Source organism: Eubalaena glacialis, chromosome 16 (assembly GCF_028564815.1).
Source record: "Eubalaena glacialis isolate mEubGla1 chromosome 16, mEubGla1.1.hap2.+ XY, whole genome shotgun sequence".
NCBI classification, from domain to species: domain Eukaryota; kingdom Metazoa; phylum Chordata; class Mammalia; order Artiodactyla; family Balaenidae; genus Eubalaena; species Eubalaena glacialis.
The window spans coordinates 73,722,894-73,740,188 of record NC_083731.1 but is presented as its reverse complement, the minus strand read 5'-3'; the positions used below and the strand labels follow the sequence as shown (position 1 = coordinate 73,740,188).

The 17,295-nt window shown below is 45.7% G+C and overlaps 1 protein-coding gene and 1 long non-coding RNA gene across 2 annotated transcripts in view; one reads left to right on the top strand and one right to left on the bottom strand.

Moving 5' to 3' along the window:
- Positions 1–3,989, top strand: part of LOC133076629 (uncharacterized) — a 66,898-nt gene extending 62,909 nt beyond the window's left edge. Inside the window, exon 3 of the long non-coding RNA XR_009697568.1 lies at positions 3,933–3,989. This is a non-coding gene — a long non-coding RNA (uncharacterized LOC133076629). The remainder of the gene's footprint in view (positions 1–3,932) is intronic.
- Positions 1–17,295, bottom strand: part of FAM124A (family with sequence similarity 124 member A) — a 105,877-nt gene that overhangs the window by 65,211 nt on the left and 23,371 nt on the right. Inside the window, exon 3 of the mRNA XM_061170943.1 lies at positions 11,646–12,379. Coding sequence (XP_061026926.1) covers positions 11,646–12,379 — 734 coding nt within the window. The remainder of the gene's footprint in view (positions 1–11,645; positions 12,380–17,295) is intronic.

Genomic DNA, 17,295 nt, shown 5'->3' with positions numbered 1-17,295 from the left:
ATAAAATAACCCAGGGCAGGCAACACAGTTGACTGAAAACAGCAATTTTCTTCAGAGTCTGGACTGGGAGCCAAAACCCCAGGGCAGGTGTAGCATGCTGGCGTGCCCAATGGCCTCCCATTCATTCAAACCCCTCCCTGCCTGCACGTGTGCATGCCCTTCCCCTTGGGTCACTGCACCTGCCCTGAGAACACCAGAGACCAAGGGGGAGGAGGGACAAGCTAACGTGTACTGAGTAGCTGCTGGGCATTGCACTTGGGGCTGGGAACAGGATACAAACAGTTTCAGGAAGCTCTGAGCTCACCTTACAGACACCTCTTGTGACTTGTACTCTTTTTTTTCTTCTAATTGAGATATAATTGACATATAGCATTATATTCATTTCAGGTGTGCAACAATGATTCAATGCATGTAGTTCAAATTGCGAATGATCATCACAATATTGTGACTTGTACTCTTGATGTTCTGTCCTGAGCCTGCTACTAAGTACGGTTATAATAATTTTTAAAAAGGGAATGTGCCCCAGGCAGTGCTTATCAAACACGAAGTGACAACTGGGTAGTCCTGCTTAGAATATCCTGAGTCCGGTGCACATGTAGAGAGGATGCTACAGGCGTCAGCACCTGGGAGCTGGTTAGAAACGCAGGATCTCAGGCCCCACCCTGGACCTCCTAGATCCGAGTTTCTGGAGGTGGAGCCCAGGGATCTGTGATTTTCAGGTCTGCTGAAGCTTGAGAGGTGCCGGCAGAGGGAACACCCAGGTCCTGGCCGTGTTCCTCGTAAAAGAATAGGGAAGAGCACGTGCGACTTCCCTGGTGGCACAGTGATTAGGAATCCACCTGCCAATGCAGGGGACACAGGTTCGAGCCCTGGTCCAGGAAGATCCCACATGCCACAGAGCAACTAAACCCGTGCGTCACAACTACTGAGCCTGCGCTCTAGAGCCTGCGAGCCACAACTACTGAGCCTGCATGTCACAACTACTGAAGCTGGCTCGCCTAGAGCCCGTGCTCCGCAACAAGAGAAGCCACTGCAATGAGAAGCCCGCGCACCGCAACGAAGAGTAGCCCCCGCTCGCCACAACTAGAGAAAGCCCGCGCGCAGCAACGAAGACCCAATGCAGCCAATCAATCAATCAATCAATCAATCAATAAAAAATAAATAAATTTATTAAAAAAAAAAAAAAGAATAGGGAACAGCACAGCCAGCATGGGTTCCTGAGTCAAATGTCCCCAGGTTCGCTCCCAGTCTCACATTTGCTGTTGGTAATCCTGGGCATGGCAGTTACTGATCTACATCTCCGGGTGTCCGTCTGCAGGATGGGGGTACGAGTGGTCCCTGGCTGGTAGACGCACTGAGAGGGTTAAGTAAGGAAGGTATTAGAGTGCACTTAGCCTACAGTGTGGCAGCTCCTAAGCAAGCAATTAATATTCACTATCACCCCATTATTATTTCTTGGGTAAACGCTTCCCTTCATAAGCTCCTCCCCAGACAAGAAGCTGACCAACTGGAGACGGTCTGTGTCCGTTTCTGGCAGCTAGAAGCAGAGGTGCCCAGCCTGCAGGGGGCATAGTGTTACACTGTCACATGTGTCGTCTGGCCTTCCCAGAGATGCTGGCTGAGCCACCCCTTACTCTCCCACCTCTCCCAGGAGTAGAGGGGCTCGGCAGGAGAAGGGCTCCTGTCAGCATGGCCACTGCTCTCTCTGGGGCCCCCAGCCTGACGTGAGGGGTGGGGGGAGGCCACCCGCTCATCCTCTTTGCCCCCTGCCCTGCGTTTAGCACCGGAGTCCCCCTTGCCATCAGCCAGCAGGCACTATGGCCCAAGGAGTCCTCCCACGGGCGCCTCCTGTCAAGGTCCCCTCCTCCGGGCCCTGGTCACTCTTCCTCTCCCTGTTTCTAACCACCAGCCAGGGCTCTCCCCCTGCTCAACCCGCCTCCGTGGGCCTGCCCGGAACAGCCCCAAGTCCCCACCTCTCTCCCCTTCTGTCTCCTTTTTTTAAAAAAATTCGTTCAACACTGAGTGTCTAATGTGTGCCAGACACCGTCAGAGGCACTAGGGACCCAATGGTGGGCAAAACAGTGAAAGTCCCTGCCCTCCGGGTGCTCAGGTTCTGGTGGAGGGAAGGACAAGCCTCTATTCGGTCAACATGCAGTCAGTTAAAGGGGACGGCGCCATGTGGAAAAGGCAAGCAGGGCAGGAGCACGGCTGCTGGCATGTCCGTGTGTGCAGGAACAGGAGAGGGAGGTGCTCTTCACGCTGCGGCCGGGGAAGGCCTCGCTAGGGAGGGGACACGGAGCAGAGACCTGACGAGGTGGGGGGGAAGGAACAGCCACGTGGCCAGCTGGATGGTGGGCAGAGGGACAGAGCAGACACAGGATGTTCTGAAGGGTCAAGAGTGAGGCCAGGGTGGCTGGGGCAGAGTGATGGGAGAAGAGCAGAGCAGGGAGGCAACCTACCACTGCGAGGAAACTGGTTTATACTGCACGAGAGATGGGACAGGTAGCCCCTGGGGGTTCTGAGCACAGGAGTCACATGATCTGGCTTATGCTCTAAAAGGACCTTTTAGCTGTCCAGTGGAGAAGTAAGGTAACTGGTCAGGAGGCTATCTGGGAGCTACTTTAGGTGGGGCGGGCAGGGAAGGTATCTCTGAAACCTGAATGATGAGAAGGAACCAACCATGTGAAGATCCTGGAGGAGATCATTCCAGGCAGTAGGTGCAAAGGTCCTGAGGCAGGAATGAGTTTGCTGCATCTGAGGAAGAGAAAGCAGGCCAACGTGGAAGGCACAGAGGGAGCAGAAGGGAGAGAAGTGCGAGATAAAGCCAGAGAGGTGAGCCGCTGATGGAAAGCCTTGGGCCTTGGTGAACATCTAGAAGGGCTGCCAGAGAATGGGAACCCTTTGGAGAGTTAATTTTGAGAGACATGATATGATGTACCTTTTATGATGATGCACATAAACACATGCATACAAGTTGTGCTTGGGATCCAAGGACAGCACGTTAAGAATTTCTGCTGTACAGTCTAGATCTGGAGTGTGTCGGGTGAAGCGTCAATGCCTCACTTCAGTATTTGCTCAGTTCTTTCCAACCATCACCCTCTTTATCGCCTAGTGCAGAATACGGTGTACTGTACCCCGCAAAGAAAGAGCAAGCCTCTCTCTGCTTTCTTAAAAAACATGTCCCATCCTCATACGTTGCTGGTGGAAACGTAAAATGGCACAGCCACTACAGAAAACAGTATGGCAGGTCCTCTCCTCAAAAAATTAAACATACACTTACCATGTGACCCAGCAATTGCACCTCTGGGTACAAACCCAGAAGAAGTAAAAGCAGGGACCCAAAGAGGTATTTGCACACCCATGTTCACAGCAGCATTATTCACAATATCCCAAAGATGGAAGTGCCTCACCTGTCCATCAATGGGTGAATGGCTAAACAAAATGTAGCACGTTCATAACAGAATATTATTCAGATTTAAAAAGGAAGGAAATCTGACACATGCTACAACTTGGATGAACCTTGAGGACATGATGCTAAGTGAAATAAGCCAGTCACAAAAAGACAAATACTGTATGATCACACTTATATGAGATTCCTAGAGCAGTCAAGCTCATAGAGACAGAAGGTAGAATGGTGGTTGCCAGGGACTGGAGGGAGGGGGTATGAGGAGTTATTGTTTAATGGGGACAGAGTTTCAGTTCTGCAAGATGAAAAGAGTTCCGGAGATGGACGGTGGTGACGGCTGCACTATGATGTGAGTGTAGTTAACACTCCTGAACCATACATTTTTAAATGGTTAAGACAGTAACTTTTATCGTTATGTGTATTGTTATGTGTATTTTACCACAGTTAAAAAATTTTTAAAAGTCTCTGAAGCCCACTTAGTCCCTCAATTGCATCCTCATTAGCACCTGTTTCCCTGTCCTCACAGCGCTGATGGCCCCAGGATTCCGGGACTGACTGTCTAGACAATCTCCTCGTTGGGTGAAGAAGACAAGTAAATGAGCTGGTGTGAATGAAATCTTAAAAGCTCTCCAGTGAAGACAGTCCTCGAGACTGAACCTGGCAGCCCTTTCAACTGGTAACAATTTTGCGTGTCAGGATTTCTTGTCTTTTAAATGCTACTTAAAACCTTTTGTTTAAGCCAGTTCCCTGTTCTGCCTTATGAGGATGCAAAGGACAGCTGGTGACCACCCTCTACGGAAGAAGTCTTCCAAAGGCTTAGACGTCACTGTTAAATTACCTTACCTCTTCAAAGACATGGAGTGACCTGCTTTCCACATTTTTCCAGCCTAAAATTGCAGCTGCATTCTCTTTGTGAAACTGACCTTTGGGTCCTCAACTATGCTTCTCTGTGTTTGGATGGACCCCAAATCACTTCTTGAGGAGTTTGGCCTTGCCCATGGCACTCCCGTGGAAGACCTCCAAGGGAGGTGGTGGCCTATCGTTGAGGCCTGTGTTCTTGTCAGGCTCCTTAGAGCTCCCTAAGAAGACATCAACAGGGCTTCCCTGGTGGCGCAGTGGTTAAGAATCTGCCTGCCAATGCAGGGGACACGGGTTCGAGCCCTGGTCCAGGAAGATCCCACATGCCGTGGAGCAACTAAGCCCATGCACCACAGCTACTGAACCTGTGCTCTAGAGCCTGCGAGCCACAACTACTGAAACCTGCGCGCCTAGAGCCCGTGCTCTACAACAAGAGAAGCCACTGCAATGAGAAGCCCGCGCACCACAACGAAGAGTAGCCCCCGCTCGCCGCAACTAGAGAAAGCCAGCACACAGCAACGAAGACCCAATGCAGCCAAAAATAAATAAATAAATAAAATAAATTTATTAAAAAAAAAAAAGAAGACATCAACATACAACCCAGCTTGGCTGAGTCGCAAGACATATGACTCCATCCTTTACCAGCTACGTGGCACAGGTGTACTCCAGGGACTCGGCTGGAAAGAAACAAGCCAAGCCCACTGTCCCTCGCGATCTACCAAAAGCTTAGCTGAGAGAAACAAATTTGGGGAGATTCTCTGAAGGTGTATCCCTCCCTCTGGGATTCAGCCAAGGCCCCAGAAGCTGCAGGCAGGGACCACCTTGTTTTGCCCAGCCTCCCTTTGTGCAGTGGCTTTGCTGCACGACACTTGGCTGGGCACCCTGCCCACCCTGCAGGCTCCGTGTAAGAAAGTCTTGTGAGGCCTCGATGCAGCTGTTCTAGAGCACAGTTGAGGGCGGGCTGCCGACACCTCACTGGACATGAGAAGGTGGGAGCAACGCTGCTCCCAGGACGCAGAACCTGGAATAGTTGTGCATCTGAAGCATAGTTTATTTTTGCCTCATGGATTCTAAATTGTATCACTGCTGATTTTCCATTCTGTTTTTGCTGCTGGAGAACTCAAAATCAAAATTGGGGCCTATTTCTGGAAGAATGCTGTCCAACAGAACTTTCTGCAATGATGGAAATGTTCTGTATGTGTGCTAACCAATATGGTAGCCACCAGCCACATGGAGCTACTGAGGACTTGAAATGTTCTAGTGAGACTGAGGAACTGAATTTTTTATTTTAATTCACTTAAATGTTAAATTTAAATGGCCACATGTGGCTAGTGGCTACCAGTTAAACAGCATAGCTCTCAGATAGGAAATGACATGCACTTTGGATGTCATACTTGGTTTACCTTACTTTCCTATCATTATTTTTCCTCTACTTCAAGTCCCTTTGGTATCTAATTATTTTTATTAATCTTTCTTGTATGATTTATATCTTTGTCAGCCAACCTAAGTCTTTTTATAAAAAAAAGTGGGAGCTACCTATAAATACAAAAACACCCCCAGATTACACAGCCATGTTCCCAACTTTTCTGACCAGGTACTCCTTCCCCCCACTTTTGTGAAATACAGAGTAATTAATATGTTCATTTAAGGGAAGGGAGTCCCAGGAATGGGGAAAGAGAAGACTTCTCTTCTGTTTCTATGTTCTGTTTCTTCATCTGGGTGTTGCTTATGCAAATGTTCAATTTGTGAAAATTCACTGAGCATATATTTGTGATGTGCACTTTTCCTTGTGTGTATCATTTATATTATTCTTCAATAAAAAGTAAAGAGAAATGTATAAAGAGAACTTACTATGTTCAAAGTACAGTGTCGGTTTACTTCTAGTTCGTTTAACACAGATCTTGGCTCTAGAAAGCTGTAGTTTCAATCATCAAGCATTAATCCAAATTTCTAAGATGCATTTTCTAGAGGGATCTTGGGCAACATCCGATGCTGTCAACTCCCCACCCACCTCCTCTCCGCCTTTTTCCCCCTGAATCAGGCAATGCCAAGAAAGGAGAGGTGAGTTTCAGGAGGTAGAAGGCTTTCCTTCCATCTAATCAGATCTTAGTTAAAAACATTTCCAAATTCTTATAAGAGGCTGGGTAGCTCCCAGAAACAAACCTCTCAGCTTTTCTCCTCCAGAGGAATTAAATGGCAGGAGGAGGTCTCTGAAATATGGAATGTTAACTCGATGGGGCAGGATGAAGAACTGAAATGCAATCTATATTTTAAGAAAGCAACTAGAAACTACCCAACCAAGATTGCCTTCAACGTATAACTGCACCCAATGGAACAAAAGCATGTAAGTTGAAAATGAAACTTGGGAAACACACTGCTAAGGAGAATGTAAAAAAAAAAAAGGCATTCTCTCAACTGTGTCCCTCCCTCCACGACCAAAATATCTTAGTTTTGCTAAAGAATGAAGTATAAATTTTTACTTTCAAAGTAATTTAAAGAGGTGGGCAGGCGTATCTCTCATGCTAGAGCAGAGGACTGCTTTTTGCAGTGATGCAGTAAATAGTAACCTGTTCAGCCATAATCAAGAACTATGAGACGGACTATTAGTCATTTCTGCCCACATTAATTTAAGTCTTTGGCATATTACTATTTTGAACAAAGGCCCAAATTCCTGAGACCCCATGATACAAATCTTTTTTTACTCTTTTCACTCTTGGATGCTCTAAATTCAAAAGCCTGCACCCATACAGATTGTATCGCCATTTAAATCTGTGGCTTTTCTTTGAAATATTCTTTCAATGATTCCTTTGAGTGGAGTTCAGGCCAAGCTTTCCTACTTTATTCTTTCATTTACATTATTACAGGGATTGAGAGAGCAAAAAATATTCTAAATACTGCAAAAAGGAAAAAGTCCCTCAGAAACAATCACATTCATTTTGATCTTTTAGTATAAACAAAATCCTTTCATTAATTTTTACTTACACAACGGCATTGTTTTGCATAAAAAATTGGCAGTCTTCAAACACAGAAGAAAACTTTTCTCACATTTAAAAAGGGATTATAAAACTGACACCACAGAAACACAAAAGATCATAAGAGATAACTACAAGCAACTATATGCCAATAAAATGGACAACCTAGAAAAATGGACAAATTCTCAGAAAGGTACCATCTCCCAAGACTGAACCAGGAAGAAATAGAAAATATGAACAGACCAATCACAAGTACTGAAATTGAAACTGTGATTAAAAAACTCTCAACAGCAGAAACTAACACACCATTGTAAAGCAATTATACTCCAATAAAAATGTTAAAAAAAAAACAAAAAACCTCTCAGCAAACGAAAGTCCAGGACCAGATGGCTTCACAGGCAAATTCTATCAAACATTTAGAGAAGAGTTAACACCTATCCTTCTGAAACTCTTCCAAAAAGCTGCAGAGGAAGGAACACTCCCAAACTCATTCTATGAGGCCACCATCACCCTGATACCAAAACCAGACAAAGATACCACACAAAAAAAGAAAATTATAGGTCAATATTACTGATGATCATAGACGCAAAAATCCTCAACAAAATACTAGCAAACCGAATCCAACAATAAAATAAAAGGATCATACACCATGATCAAGTGGGATTTATCCCAGGGATGCAAGGATTTTTCAATATCCACAAATTGATCAGTGTGATACACCACATCAACAAACTGATGAATAAAAACCATATGATCATCTCAATAGATGCAGAAAAAGCTTCTGACAAAATTCAACACCCATTTATGGTAAAAACTTTATAGAAAGTGGACACAGAGGGAACCTACCTCAACATAATAAAGGCCATATAGGACAAACCCACAGCAAACATCATTCTCAATGGTGAAAAGCTGAAAACATTTCCTCTAAGATCAGGAACAAGACAAGGATGTCCACTCTTGCCACTTTTATTCAACATAGTTTTGGAAGTCCTAGCCACGGCCATCAGAGAAGAAATAAAAGGAACCCAAATTGGAAAAAAGAAGTAAAACTGTCACTGTTTCCAGATGACATGATACTATACATAGAAAAGATGCTCCCAGAAAACTACTAGTGCTCATCAATGAATCTGGTAAAGTTACAGGATACAAAATTAATACACAGAAATCTGTTGCATTTCTGTACACTAACAACAAAATATCAGAAAGAGAAATTAAGGAAACAATCCCATTTACCATTGCATCAAAAAGAATAAAATACCTAGGAATTAACCTATCTAAGGAGGCAAAAGATCTGTACTCCAAAAACTATAAGATGCTGAAGAAAGAAATCGAAGATGACACAAACAGATGGAAAGATATACCATGTTCTTGGATTGGAAGAATCAATATTGTCAAAATGACTATACTACCCAAGGTAATTTACAGATTCAACACAATCCCTATCAAATTACCAATGGAATTACAAATGCAGATCTAGAACAAAAAAATCTTAAAATTTGTATGGAAACACAAAAGACCCTGAATAGCCAAAGCAATCTTAAGAAAAATGGAGCTGGAGGAATCAGGCTCCCTGACTTAGACTATACTATGAAGCTACAGTAATCAAACCAGTATGGTACTGGCACAAAGACAGATTTATAGATCAATGGAACAGGATAGAAAGCCCAGAAATAAACCCATGCACCTATGGTCAATTAATCTATGACAAAGGAGTCAAGAATATACAATGGAGAAAAGACAGTCTCTTCAATAAGTGGTGCTGGGAAAACTGGACAGCCACATGTAAAAGAGTGAAATTAGAACACTCTCTAACACCATACACAAAAATAACCCTCAAAATGGATTAAAGACCTAAATGTAAGACCGGATACTATAAAACCCTTCAAGGAAAACATAGGCAGAACACTCTTTGACATAAATCGTAGCAATATCTTTTTTGATCCACCTCCTAGAGTAATGAAAATAAAAACAAAAATAAACAAATGGGACCTAATAAAAACTTAAAAGCTTCTGCACAAAAAAAACTACCATAAACAAAATGAAAAGACAACCCACAGAATGGGAGAAAATATTTGCAAATGGTGTGACCAACAGGGGATTAATCTCCAAAATATACAAACAGCTCATGTAGCTCAATATCAAAAAAACAAACAACCCAATCAAAAAATGGGCAGAAGATCTAAATAGACATTTCTCCAAAGAAGACATACAGATGGCCAAAAAGCACATGAAAAGATGCTCAGCATCGCTAATTATTAGAGAAATGCAAATCAAAACTACAATGAGGTATCACCTCACACCAGTCAGAATGGCCATCATCAAAAAGTCTAACATACAATAAATGCTGGAGAAGGTGTGGAGAAAAGGGAACCCTCCTACACTGTTGGTGGGAATGTAAATTGGTACAACCACTATGGAGAACAGTATGGAAGTTCCTTAAAAAACTAAAAACAGAGCTACTATATGATCCAGCAATCCCACTCCGGGGTATATACCCAGAGAAAACCACAATTTGAAAAGATACTTGCACCCCAATGTTCATTGCAGCACTATTTACAATAGCCAAAACATGGAAGCAACCTAAGTGTCCACTGACAGAGGAATGGATAAAGAAGATGTGGTACATATATACAATGGAATATTACTCAGCCACAAAAAAGAATGAAGTAATGCCATTTGCAGCAACATGGATGGATCTAGAGATTATCATACTAAGTGAAGTAAGTCAGTGAAGACAAATATCATATGATATCACTTATATGTGGAATCTTAAAAAAATGACACAAATGAACTTATTTACAAAACAGACACAGACTCACAGACTTTGAAAACAAACTTACGGTTACCAAAGGGGAAAGGTGGGTGGGTGGGAGGGATAAATTAGGAGGTTGGGATTAACATATACACACTGCTATACATAAAATAGATAATCAACAAGAACCTATTGTATAGCACAGGGAACTCTACTCAATACTCTGTAATAATCTATATGGGAAAATAATCTGAAAAAGAATATATATATGTATATGTATAACTGAATCACTTTGCTGTACACCTGAAACTAACACAACACTGTAAATCAACTATACTCCAATATAAAATAAAAATTAAAAAATAAAACAAATGCTAGCTAGCATTTAGTTCGTGAATAATAAAGCAATATTATTTCTTATTTGCATAGTTCAAAGGGAAATCTGAAAATTATCTAGTTCCTCTAAATCGTAAATATCTCAAGGTGACCTTTTTGACTTGAGCCATGTGGCCTGGCTGTAGTTTGAGCCAGATATCTGTCATGTGCCAAATTCTCACTTCATTTTGCGATATGTGGATTATAGTTCTGATGTTTAATGCCCAAACCAACAAAAACTATGAAACTTTACCTGTGATTCAAGTAAATACAATCAGCACCTTTCAAGACAATGTCCCTGAACTTGCTATCAACTTTCTCCTCTCAGGTAGCCGTATGTGAAAACTGAGACACCAGAGGCAGAGGTGTTTCAGAAAGACAAAATCCTATATGCCTGGAACGGATTTACCTGTTAATTCTAGAAAGCCTGGGTCTTGAAAGCATTTATCAGGTAGGGTAAGTATAGGACCTTCTTAAATCTGTATGCTGAACTTTGAATTCTAGAGTATAACTAATGACATCTAAAGAGTTTGGGACGATCGCTGGAAGGATGGGAGGAGAAATGGGTCCAGTAATTGAGCCAAGACATTAACCACGGAAGCAACAGAACAGTCTACTGCATCCATTTCCTTCCATGTATTCACTCCCCCTTCCTAAGCTGAATGAAAGAAGCTCCAAAGGCATCACGTACTCCTTAAAACACCAAGAAAGTCATTTCCAGTGATCACTGAATTTGAACCACCTATTGCCCAGTAGCAGAAGGGTGGAAGGGTAGAAGGGGGGGGGGGAGGCACCAGAGCGATGAAGAAAACAGGTATCTTCTCTATTGAACATCAGCATATTTTACAATTGTCATAGATGGGTTTTCCTGAAGTTCCTTTGTGGAAGTGAAGAATTCATTGGTAAAAACTCCCTATTTGTGAGGGAGTAGATTAAGGAATCTTTAATACCAAATTCCCTGGGATATCAGCTCATTCTAAATCCCCGGGAGCCACAAGCATTTAGTGGATGTTCAAACAGGTGGGTGAAGAGGCGCTAGAGGAATCGGCCGTTGCTTGCCTGGGGCACATGGCCACGGCAGCTAAGTGAAAACTGTTTAATTAGAGTATGGACACCTTGACTTGGTCTACGAGCCAGACAGAGGGTCACTGATCTCTCTTTTTTCTTAACTCATTGTTCTGTAACAGGTACTAACCAGGGTTTCTGGCAGAACCAATTCACTTGTTTCTCTGTTCTCCCCAAGTGGAGATAGACACAGACAGACAGACTTCCCCCAAGGTACCTGCAGAAGGATCTTGTTCCCATCGTGGTCCTCCGTCTGCCAGCGTCCCTCACTGATGGGCCTGCAGGGGTTGGGCAAGAGAGGCACCAGCTCGCCAATGTCCTTGACTCGGAACTCCAGCACGGAGGAATCAGTGGGGACCGGGGTCTGGTCACAGGGCAGTCTCTTCAGGGAGAACTGGATGTCCACATCCAGACTGGAGAAAATGGGGAAGATGCAGAAGTCCGTTTTCCTCTGGCTGGGGCTCCGCCTGAGTATCAGCTCGTAGAACTTGAGGATGGCGGCGTAGTTGTCATGGCGACAGTAGATGGTGAAGCGCACGATTTCCTTGCCGTAGTGCACAGGCCGGATGGCCCACAGTGGTGTCCCAGGGGCCAGAGTGAAGAACTCCTGGCTGCAGGGCAGGTAGGGCAGAAACCTGCCAGGCACGCGCTCCGTGTGGTGATGGCGCCAGGGCGGCCGCTGCAGCGTGCGGTGCAGCTGCAGGATCTGCTCCTCGCCGTACTCCTCCTGCAGGAAGAGGACCACCGCCAGGGCTGGCTGCGACACCTTGGGGGCCTTCCTCCGCCGCCGGGACGCCCTCCTTTCAGAGACCCTGAACAGCTGGAGGTCTGGGTGGATCCAAGCCAAGACCTTGTCGATGGCCTCCTGCAGGGGTCGGGATTCCCCTGGGTCTGCGATTATGTGGATGCTGACCAAGAAAGGGTCCTGCGCTTCCTCCACGGAGAGCTCACCTAGCAGCACAAAACAAAACCCAAGAAACAAATGGTGACTATTTCATTGAGGTGTCCCGTGATAACAATGCAAGGCCTCGGGCAGGAAGAGAATCTAAATTTTAACTGAACGGACTCCTTGATTGTTTTTAAATTCTGATCCCAAGTTCACGTGCAAATACTACTGTTGCAGCACCCTAGCAGCCCCAAACTCAAGACCTATTACTCACACTGGTTCCCAAGCTAGGGGCTGTCAGGACAACCTTGGTGCAGTGCTTCATCAGGTTGAGTGTATTTTCTATTGAACAGCACAGAGTCAAGTCTCCATGGGTTTGGAAGGGATAACAGGGCCATTAGGGAAGATGCTGTAGCACTAAGTGTACACCATTTAGAATTTCCTTAGGTAACTGCAGTGCCTTCCTCCACAAATGGTCCCTATATCATTGCACTTCTTTGGTTTGCTTATTTCATTAGTTTACTCATCGGTTTGTTCATTCATTTAACATTTATGGAATCCTTTCTTCACCAGGCACTTACTCTAATTGACACATCAAGCCCTGGCTGGTGAGGCATCCTGCCAACTGTGTCCTGATGGTAGGGTGGCCGGGTGGTGACCATCTTGCTGCTCGAGACGCAGGGAAGAACAACCCAGCGGGGAGGGGGGCTAGCACCGTGTGGTTGCTGTCAGAGCTTCCAGGGGCTGTGGTTAGGGGTGGGGTGACGCATGGTCAGACATCACTGCCCGTGTCCTGCTGCCTTTTGGGCCCCTCCTCAGGCCATGTCCACCCAGAAGCCCACATGTCCTGATTGGGTCACTTCCCCTCCCTGTGTCCTCTGGCAGAACAGCAAATTCCAAGTGTGAAGGTGACCATTTACCTTGGCAACCTTCTCCCATGGGGTGAACAGTTTGTCAGCCACATTGGCATATTTCTACTTTATTCAGCGTATTTCATCAAGTAACCTGATAAAATGCTTGTTCTTGTTCATGATGGCTCCTCTTGCATTTATTTAAGTTGTATGACCATCCAAGGGAAATCAAGGAAACTTTAAGTCTATTGTGACTTGGAGGGCAAGATTCATCTAGTATCTAGACCTGTCTCCACACACATGCCTCACGATGTCCGCTAGGGTATCAGGCATAGGGCGATCATGGGGTCGGTAACGTTTGAGAAGCATGATGTGCTTTTAGGAGCCATCACCTTGATCAGTTTGCAGGATGAAAGGTGATTTTTTTGTAGTTAAACAAGACATTCCAAGTGGGTTTACAGGTACATTTCATCACAGGCACCTATGATAACATGGTCTTCATTTTGCTGGAGCAAAACCTGTCTGAATTTTCATTCGAACCCTGACTGTTAAATATCTCACTTGGGAACAGTTAGCTCAGTTTCTTGTTGCCTTCTTTCTCCTTCACTCATCCCACACATTTCTTGAGCAATCAATATGTACCAGGCACTGGGAGACAAGGAAGCTGGCACCATGACTACGGGGGAGTCCATTTACATAGACTCTGGCGTGACTAGTGTCCCCTTAGAGTTGTACAGTGTATGACCTGCAGAGCCACAGGCAGCAGCCATAAAGAACCATAAGCCACAAAAGAGAACTTCATGACTTAGCTGGGAAACACCAACATAAAGATTAAAATTCAATCTGATATAAGTCTATAGGAAATATGATAGAGTAGCATCTTAGGTGGAGGGGAGATTCTAAAGTCACCATGACATAAACATTTACTATAGACACTATTACCACTGATAGTCCCTTGAATTTCCAGTATAGAACTGGAAGGTCCTGATTTGCAACAAGACCACACGTCCAGATAGATGTTCCTTTGGTTGAACAGCAGATGAAATAAAGGCTTGCTGCCTGGCTGTTGTAAAAGAAGAGTCTTGCATCATTAAACACTAGACCCCCGCTCAGTAGGCTGTGCCTTTTACGCTACAAGAGGCTTTTGGGAGCTGAAGAGGATTCTGAAACCAAAGGATGACTAAGGTAACAGCAAAGTCAAGTCTCAGTACTCCCACAATCATGGAGTAGAATGGTGGGTGGAATTATTCAAGCTCTGCCTCTCTTTCTCTCTCTGGCTGAACATGTATTCTCGAATTGCTATGAGGTAAGTATGAGCATGATGCAAATTCAGTTTACTATCACATCACAAAGGAAGGAGCAATTTTTTCTCCAGGGGGCTTCTGAGAGGGCTTTCTGGAAGATGCTCCAGGTGAACTGGGTCTCGAAGGGTCGATGATATCTCACTTACAATAACCTCAAATATGGGGGAGATCACTGCAGCAGGAAGAGGGAAGACTGTTTATGAAGGCACAGAACTGTGCGAAAAACAAGCACATTTGGAAAGGGGTGGTGAGTAATTCTGAAACATGGCAACAGATACAGCAGGAAAAATGGATTGGAGCCAAGCTGTACAGGGCTTCAGCTCAATTTGGCAGTGATAAGGGGCAGTGGAAATTTTTAATAAAGGGATGCTGGGATCAAGTCAGGGGCGGTTGGCTCTAGGCAAAGCAAGAAGTTAGAAGATGAGTGAAGAGTCTAGGTCAGGATAACAAGGACGTGGGAGATTGCATTATTGGCCCTGGTTCTTTATCTTGCCCTGTCACCTTGCTCTCTGCCATGTGGCTTTGTAGTTCCTTCCACTAAATGGCTGTAGTGCATTTCCCCACCCTTTGACTTCAAATGAGACCATACGCCTAGCTTTGGCCAACAGAAATAGTGGCACGTGTTTTGGCTTGTTTCTTGTGCTTCTAACGTTTCCATGAGAAGAACATGGTCGGGCCAGCCCACTGGGGCCAGAAAGGAGTATGAGGGCGACGTGGACCCGAGCCAGCCTAGCTGAGCCAAGCCTCCATCAGCCAGGCTCAAGACACTCAAAGACACCCAGCAGATCTTGGTCTGGAACAGCTGACCCAAGACACATGGGAAATGATAAATGACTGCTGTTTTGAGACACTGCTTGGGGTTGGCTCAAAACACACAGCGACACTTTCAGTGGGTGTACAGAAGAGGGCTAGTCTCACAGGCTATTTAGGAAGCATGTGGAGCCCACAGGCCTGGAGGTAGGAGCAAGAAAAGCAGGAGTTGACCTTGATGTTTCTGGCTTGAGCAACTCATCTGATGCTGATGCTTAGCTGAGACAGAAAACAGAGGAAGAAGGGCAGGTTTGTGGGGAAAGATAAGGAGACCCACTTTGGCCATGCTGGCTTGTGATGCCTGACTGACTTCCAGGAGGGATGTCCTGTTGGCAACTGGACCTGTGTGTTGCTGAGGTGATGTGCTGAACTTAAGGACGGACCAGTTACCTTTTGGCCACATTCCTGCTTTCATACAGTTATCTCCTGTGTGCCCTGTTTTGATTTGAACCAGTGAAAATTCATCTTGGTGGCTTAAAAAACGATTGGAATTCATAGATTATTCTGGTCCTTTTCTTTGCTTTCTCTTTCAGCTCACCTGGCTACTTTCTGTTTCACTGAACACAAGCACCACTATCAGCAGAAGTGAAGTTGAAGCAAAAGTAGTGAAAACACAAACGAATGACATTTTCTGCCAGTCAGTAGCTCCAGTGGTGGCAGGAGGAGATACCACAGTCGCCTACAATGGATATTTCACTTTTCTATGATGCCCTGATCGCCCACCAGTGGAGACGTGATTTCACTGAACACTTGTGAATGCTCACTATAAACGGAAGGTGTAGAAAGGCTTTGAATAATCTGGGGATGAAGACATTCACTTGAGAAAATTACCGATGATTTCTACAAGGGGAAAAAAGGACATGTGGAGTAGGAAGAGTGTTTGGGAAAAGAAGCTGTCAGCGCATCAGCCGGTCCCATTAAGATCCTAACCCCACACTCAGGGTGTGCGTGGCCATGGACGTGGGGGGATGTTGCTGGGTGACACGCAGATGACGTTCACTGTGGGCCAGTGTTCTACATGTACGAGCTCATGAAATTCTGACAACAACCCCAGAAGTCGGGGGCGGGGAGGGTCGCTCCCCTTGTCCTCACTTTAGAGAGCAGGATATTGAAGCACAAAGAGGTGAAGGAACCTGCCGAGGGCACAGAGGGAGTGAGTGCGCAGGCACTTGGCTATGGCATCTGAGGTCTGTGTGCACAGTTCCCCCGCGGCTCTGCACAGAAGTACTTGTTTCCCAGCCGAGGGAGCAGCTGTCACCCTCCAGCCATCTCTGGCCACGCTTCTGCTACTTCACCTCTCTCTCCTGCTCTCCTGCCTGCTTCTGATTGGCTGGCTTCTCGGCCACCAGTCCAGAGCCTCCTGTCATGGACACCCCTTTACATCTCTTTCTTCCGGCCCTGGGTCTCCGAAGAAGACTATCCCAGAAACCGCCTCCCTGAGGGCACATGCCCAGGTCTTTGCATGTGAGCGCTGCCCTCAAGGGGAAGTGCAGGGCAGCACTGCAGGTGGGCACAACAGTGACAGAAAAGCAGAAGAGCGACAAGGGAAAGCAGAGGGGTGTGAGAGGCCTGGATGAGAAGAGGCCCGGGGTAAGTCAGCTTCCGAGTCTCCCAGACAGGGCTGTCAGGGTGCTCAGTTGGCCACCTCTATCGGCGGCACAAAGGTTTCCCAGGGAGCAGTAACGAAAGCCATGCAGAAGCCTGCACAGCCGAGTGGATGTTTACAGCTTTGCAAAAGGGCAAGATGCCCAGCTTCGGAGCAGGGAGGGGGCTGAAAGGCACTCGACCAAGCACGGCTCACCCAGGATGCAGCCCTGATCAAGCAAGCAAGGAGGACGAAGACCCGACCCCAGAGCTCCCTCTTCACCGTGCGAACCACAGAGACGTAAGCGGCTCATATCCTGCCCCTGAGAAGAGTCGGGGGAATGAGTGGTGGCGTTAGTATGCTCTGGCCGTCGCCAGCATGTGCCCACTGCATGGGACCCTGAAATAAACAGGCTCAAAGGGGCACAGAAT